Raw genomic sequence first — 7500 nt, 5'->3', positions numbered from 1 at the left:
TCAAGACTGCTTTGACACAACAGACTGGGAAATGTTTAAGCAGGCAGCCACTTACAACAACCGGACAGACATAGAGGAGTATACAGACACTGTAACCTCTTACATCACCAAGTGCATCGATGATGTGACCCACACAAAAGACATCACTCGGGCTAACTGGAAGCCATGGCTGACAGGGGATGTCCTCAGGCTGCTGAGGGCCAGAGACAAAGCCTACAGAGCTGGGGATGAAGCTGGCATGAGAACAGCGAGAGCCAACCTGTCCCGTGGCATCAAGGAAGCAAAAAAGGAATACACTCACAAGATAACCACCCACTTCAAAGCAGGAACGCACAAAGCCTATGGCAGGGCATTCAGGCCATCACGGACTACAAGCCCGCGCCACAGAGCTGTGAGAGCAACATCCCTCTGCTCAACAATCTGAACCGTTTCTTTGCTCGCTTTGAAGCACAAAACAGCACTTGCCCACAGAAGACCCCTCCCCCTCCACACGAGCAGTCCCTGTGCCTCTCTGCCGACAGCGTGAAGAGGACACTTGCTGCTATCAACACCCGTAAGGCAGCAGGCCCAGACAACATCCCAGGTCGTGCGCTGAAGGACTGCGCTGAGGAGCTTAAGGATGTCTTCACAGACATCTTTAACACTTCCCTGAAGCAAGCCATCGTCCCATCATGTTTCAAAGCTGCCACCATCATACCTGTGCCGAAGAAAACTGCTCCATCCTGCTTCAATGACTACCGCTCCGTGGCACTGACACCCATCATCATGAAGTGCTTTGAGCGGCTTGTCATGTCACACATCAAATCCATTCTCCCCCCCCACCCTGGACCCCTTCCAGTTTGCATACCGAGCCAAACGGTCCACAGAGGATGCAATCTGCTCTGCCCTCCACCCAGCCCTCACCCACCTGGAAAAAAGAGACTCATATGTGCTGTTTATAGACTTCAGTTCTGCAGCATCACACTGAGCACGGGGGCCCCCCAAGGCTGCGTGCTCAGTCCACTGCTCTTCACCCTGCTGACGCATGACTGCACTGCAACCTACAGCAACAACCACATAGTGAAATTTGCTGACGACACAACTCTGGTGGGTCTCATCACCAAGGGCGACGAGACTCAATACAGGTTGGAGGTCGACCTTCTGACCACGTGGAGCAGGGACAACAACCTCCTGCTGAACGTCAGCAAGACCAAGGAGATTGTTGTTGACTTCCGTAGAGGTCACACCCAACACCTGCCACTGACCATTGACGGTGCTGTGGTGGAGAGAGTGAGCAGCACCAAATTCCTGGGGGTGCACATCAGTGAAGACCTCTCCTGGACCACCAACACTGCATCACTGGCGAAGAAAGCTCAGCGCCGCCTGTACTTCCTGCGGAAACTCAGGCGAGCAAGTGCTCCACCAGCCATCATGACCACATTCTACCGAGGCACCATTGAGAGCATCCTCTCCAGCTGTATCGCTGTGTGGGGCGGAAGCTGCACTGAATACAACAGGAAAGCCCTGCAGCGCATAGTGAACACAGCTGGAAGGATTATTGGTGCTTCACTCCCCTCCCTGAAGGACATTTACACCTCCCACCTCACCCGCAAGGCGACCAAAATTGTGAGTGATGCAAGTCACCCCGCTCACAATTTGTTTGATCTACTGCCCTCTGGGAAGAGGTACAGAAGCCTGCGCTCCCGCACCACCAGACTCACCAACAGCTTCATACACCAGGCTGTTAGGATCCTGAACTCCCCCCTCCACCCTCAGCTACATAACATCCTGGACTTTTAGACCCAAAATGGCTGCCTTGCACTACTCCACTTGCACTACTCCACTTGTACACTTGCAACTTGTTGTTGTTGTCCTGTTGTCCTGAACACTTCTGAACACACTTCTGCTGCTCTTACATAACTTGCACCACTATGCCACTTGCATACTTAGATCAAACAAAACTACCTCAGCCATTTATTGGCCTGACTTTTGCACTATTATATTGACTGTCTACTGTATGCACAATTGCACAATTTCTACCAAATTTTGCTGCTCTTATTTCTTCATTGTATGTGCCTTCTTATTTTTACTTTTTATATTGTTTACTTGAATGTTATGTTTGTCTGTGGACCTAATTGGTAAAATATGTCTTGTTTCCACCGTGGGATAGTAGGAAACGCAATTTCGATCTCTTTGTATGTCTTGACATGTGAAGAAATTGACAATAAAGCAGACTTTGACTTTGAAAAAGAACTTCTCTCAGCCCTGTTCTAGTTAAGAACTACCAATTTGTCTCACTTTCCTATCCAAAGGTATCGAACAGACCTTTCACAGAACAACCTTCTGGATCCAAACCAATCTGGGTTCAATAGCGGCCACTCATCTAAAACGGCTCTGCTGCCTGTGTTCGTAACACAAGCCTTAAAGGGCGACCGCTCGGTCATCAGTACTCATTCTGCTTGACTTATCGGCTGCCACGGTTAATCACCGCATCCTTCTCTCTATACTCGCTAACATGGGAATCTCCGGTTCTGCTCTCTCCTGGTTTGAATCCTACCTCACAGGACGCTCGTTTAACATATCATGGCTTGGTCAGCTATCTGCACCTCACCATATCACCACAGGGGTCCCCCAGGGCTCAGTGCTGGGCCCCCTTCTCTTTGCTATCTACACCACCTCCTTGGGACAGATTATCCGTTCGCATGGCTTCTCATACCACTGCTATGCAGACGACACACAGCTCTATCTGTCCTTTCCACCTGATGACCCTTCAGTTTCAGCACGGCTCTCGGATTGCCTCTCAGACATATCTACATGGATGAAGGCACACCACCTCCAGCTAAACCTCTCAAAAACCAAACTGCTGGTCCTCCCAGCTAAACCTACCATACATCATGACATCAACATCAACATTGACACCCTGTCTGTTGCTCCTACCAGAGATGCAAGAAATGTAGGAGTCGTTCTCGACAACCAACTAACCTTCTCCGATCATGTTGCCTCGGTCGCCCGGTCGTGCCGTTTCGCACTTTACAACATACGGAAAATTAAGAGACTTACCTGACTCAATACGCTGCCCAACTCCTGTGTGTGTGTGTGTGTGTACACTGGCGCCTTAATGCAGGGGCTTACCTGGGCTTCAGCCCAGGGGCCTCGACCAATGAGGGGCCTCCTAATAATAATAATGATGATCAATAATAATAAACGGCGTGTCCGTATTCGCGGCGTCATTAGCCTACTCTGGAGCTCTCCACACAAGTGTAACAAAATGTAACAAAACGTAATAAATCCCAACGAGTGTAGAGGAGCTAGAGGAGTGACTGAAACTGACTGACAAACTTATCATACAAACTCTGGAGATAATGTGGGTAGGATTGAAGCAACGATAAACAAATGACGTGGATTCCTGTAACTGTCCATGAAAACAGAAGGCATAGCAGGTAAATATAGTAGCAAATAGCCTGGAAATGAAACAGCTTTAAAAACATGTATTTCACTTGTCTCATTGGAGTGAACGCAGGACATGGGCTGTGGCGCAAAGAAATGAATTAGTGATCTGCATCTCCGTTCACCAACAGCTAAGTTTGTGCTAACCCATTCGCACATATAATAGTCTATGTTATGTTTTCTCCATTGTTAACGTGAGATATGTCTCCATGTAGTGTAGTGATAATGCATAAGGTAGCCAATGTTCACGTCACATGAGCCAGCTGGTTCTGTAGGCTAAAAGTATTTCTGTCCCTCCCAAACTGTGTTAAACTGGTGTGTTAAGTAGACAGAATTTCAAAAAAACTCCTGGGGAACCCTCCCGACACGACAAATACATGCACTTTTGAAAAGCTTTTAAACGTCCATATGTATACCCATCTTTTAACTTGGCCTACAGCCAGTGTTGTAAAAGTCCAACGCTTGTTTTCGTGCAGTAGGCTAGCCTTTTTGATAAGCGATGTCATGGGTAGGCTGACGTGATTCGAGGGCTTTCTGTTTCTGTTTATGTAAAGGTTTTACATAGGCTACACTGCATGTTAACCAAAAGTGCACGCTATGTGGCGGGTCAGATCGCGGGCCGGGTATCATTTAATCATAATTAATATTTGCGGTTGGGGGAGGGGGGGGGGCTTAAAAAACATATACTGTAGCACAAGGGCCTCGGGTGCAGTGGGAATTTTTTAAAGTGGGGCGACGCTATTTTAATGACATCATTGCAAAAACTGTCACGAACCTCCACATACATCGGTGCGTAAGGCCAAGGCCAAAATTACCAGCTTTCGTGAACACAAAATCGAATAAAAAAAAAACAATTAAATTATATGGATTAGCTTCAAAATGTAGCATATAATGTCTTCACCCAAACTACACTTTTCCACCAAAGTCTATGAATATGGTCTGTAGCTTTTACTTTTGTTGTATCATACAATAAACAGACAAACCATAATGTAGAGTAGCCTATGTAATCTAGCATAGTCTAATCTCCTTGACGCATAACATGCCGCGGCATGGCTTCATTCATTGCCACACGTAAACCATAGCAATAACAATAGCACAAGCAGGATTCACGCATTCAACACGCTGTGTGGTCAGCGTAGCTCAATTTGAGGGGGCGTCATATGAATGTGAGGTGCACAGTCAATAAAACAAAACAAAATAACAGAAAGAACATTGGGCAGGCAAGTGGCAGTCATTTGAACGGTTTTTGTTTGGATTAAGTAGCTGCACGCTGCACCAATCGTACATTTTTCCTAAAGTTGCTCAGGTTCACCGTTGGGTCATTACTTATGGTTAAATAGCCTCATCACTTATATTGGAGCTCCCTCGATAAAAATCACTTTATACTCACACATACTTATTGTGTCATTTTGACCACTGGATTAGCCTACCTGCTTTCTGCAAAACACAAACGAAGGAATTGCAACAGTGGGCCATGAAGATGCTTGCTAGATTCGGATACAGGCAGTTGTATAATCTATGGTTTTCTAGCCACTTTCTAGCTACTTTCGGGTAACGCGGAATGACGAGTTGTGCAGTTTTTAATGTCTTTACGCATATTGGAGGGCTACAGCATGACGGTCATTCTTGAATTTTATTACAAAGAGGCCTAATTGGAGACGTTTGCGTGATGCGTTGTTACCACTGGTAACAACACTTGTTATATTACTAAATGCTTATTAAAATGCTCAAAACAATGCTCCAAGAAGTGGGGGGGCGGCGTTCCACCGCGTCCAACACCCACTACACCCCTGGGTACAGCGCCCACTACACCCCTGGGTACAGCGCCCACTACACCCCTGCATATCACACACACACACAGCGCCCACTACACCCCTGCTGATGAGACGGCACCTGCTTCGGTGGTATTAAGGCGCCCCTGTGTGTGTGTGTGTGTGTGTGTGTAAAGTTCTGCTGGTGTTTGAGTCTGTTCTGGTGTAAGCTGTCCATGACAAGAGATCAAACACTGAGGTTAACCATAAAGCCACGCACGCACGCACGCACGCGCGCACACACACACACATATATCTTTACAACCTGTCCTCTCCCTCTCCTTCTTTCCATCTCTTTTCACACAGTTCTCTGATCCAGAAAGTATCCCCCTCTCACACACACACACACACACATACACACACACACACTCACTCACTCTCCCTCTCCACCACATCCCAATGAACACAGCTGTTGGCAGGATTCCCCCTCAAAGAAGAAACATGACCCACAACTGCAGACACCCACACACACACACACACACACACACACACACGCATACACACACACACACGATGAAGTCAGGACAAAGGGAAAACCACATGAGAAAAAACAATGACAGGTGTGTGTGTGTGTGTGTGTGTGTGTGTGTGTGTGTGTCAGGTGGATAAACTCAAGACAGGGGGAGTCTCAGATACAAGCAGCATGGCTTTGCTTGATGTGTGTGTGTGTGTGTGTGTGTGTGTGTGTGTGTGTGTGTGTGTGTGTGTGTGTGTGTGTGTGGCAGGGGTGCGCTGATTCAAGTTACTGTTTCTTGTGTGAGTCAAAAGATGAAAAGAACGAAGAAAGAAAAAAATAATTCAAAAGAAAAGGAGAGCCACACCTCCGTGTGTGTGTGTGTGTGTGTGTGTGGGGGTGGGTGTGCGTGCGTGTGTGTGCGTGCGTGTGTGTGTGCGGGTGTGTGTGCGTGCGTGTGTGTGTGTGTGCGCGCGTGTGTCCGTGTGCGCGTGCCTGTGCGTGTGCGCGCGTGTGTGTGTGTGTGTCCGTCTGTGTGTCCGTGTGTGTGTCCGTGTGTGTGTGTGTGTCCGTCTGTGTGTCCGTCCGTGTGTCCGTCCGTCTGTGTGTCCGTCCGTCTGTGTGTCCGTCTGTGTGTCCGTCTGTGTGCGTGCGTGTGAAGTTTAGAGGTGACTAAGTATCTCCACACCAACTTACATTCATCTCCAGCAGAACTGAAGACAGCTCTCTTCAACTCTCACACACGCACACACACACACACACAAACCCTACTAACACACACACACACAAACCCTACTCACACACACACACACAGAGGATGAAAACCGGTCTCTAATTAATGGGTGTGTGTGTGTCCACTTATTTCTTCAAAGCTTTGACCAGTGGGGCCATAAACTCCACCCTCTTCTGATGATTACCACTACCAACTACCAGACAGACACACACACACACACACACACACACACACACACACACACTGACCCTCCTGGTTCTCCTTCTCGTCCCCGAGGCACTTGCTGATGGAGTCCTGGAGGCCGAGGCTGGCTGCAGTGGGCAGAGGGCCCAGCAGGGCGGCGACAGAGGGCCGTCTGAGAGGCGCCGCCCGCTCCTCCTCCTCATCATCTTCCTCATCCTCATCGCCAGACTCCCGCGTCAGCTGACGCATCGCCAGGCAACGGGCCGCCTCACGAAGCTCCGCCTCGTCCTCAGGCTCCTCCCCTTGGTCTGACTGCACCGAGGAGTCTGACGGACAGATCACACACAAACACACACACACACACACACACACGTTTATGTTCTGTGTTTGGTGAGTGAATGTGTATGTGTGTGTGTGTGTGTGTGTGTGTGTGTGTGTGTGTGTCTGAATGAGGCCCCAGCTAGGCTACACTTACTCAGTTTCAACGCGGGTTTTCGGATCAAGTCCGATCCGCATCCACAAACACTGTATCAGTTTGGGAAGCCTTAAAAACCTGCATTACAATTCTGATTCTTAAAAAATCATGACAAACGCAGTCAAGGGAATAAATAACCACCAGATAAAATCAGCAAACTGGGGAGAAATGGGCCACATGTACAGCAGGTGGATAGACAGCTTGCATGCTATTTTATAGGAATTCACATTATAATGCCAGCTAGCTTTGTCGACGAACGACAAACAAACACTAATAATTATGCTTTTTAAAGGTAGCTTCTTCATAGGCTAGGCTAGGCTATGTATGGACGCATATAGTGCTGCTGTTCATAGGCTACATCTTTATATATATATATATATATAGTGCTGCTGTTCATAGGCTACATCTTTATATATAT

At 47.9% G+C, this 7500-nt stretch overlaps 1 protein-coding gene across 2 annotated transcripts in view; it reads right to left on the bottom strand.

The window, feature by feature from the left end:
* Positions 1 to 7500, bottom strand: part of brf1a (BRF1 RNA polymerase III transcription initiation factor subunit a) — a 68734-nt gene that overhangs the window by 22064 nt on the left and 39170 nt on the right. For both annotated transcript variants that reach the window (XM_042085599.1, XM_042085607.1), the window contains exon 12: positions 6673 to 6933. In XM_042085599.1, coding sequence (XP_041941533.1) covers positions 6673 to 6933 — 261 coding nt within the window. The remainder of the gene's footprint in view (positions 1 to 6672; positions 6934 to 7500) is intronic.

This window comes from Alosa sapidissima, chromosome 1, assembly GCF_018492685.1.
Source record: "Alosa sapidissima isolate fAloSap1 chromosome 1, fAloSap1.pri, whole genome shotgun sequence".
In the NCBI taxonomy this organism is placed as follows: domain Eukaryota; kingdom Metazoa; phylum Chordata; class Actinopteri; order Clupeiformes; family Clupeidae; genus Alosa; species Alosa sapidissima.
Note: the sequence above shows the minus strand (reverse complement) of the source record. Positions and strands in the feature narration are given on the sequence as shown.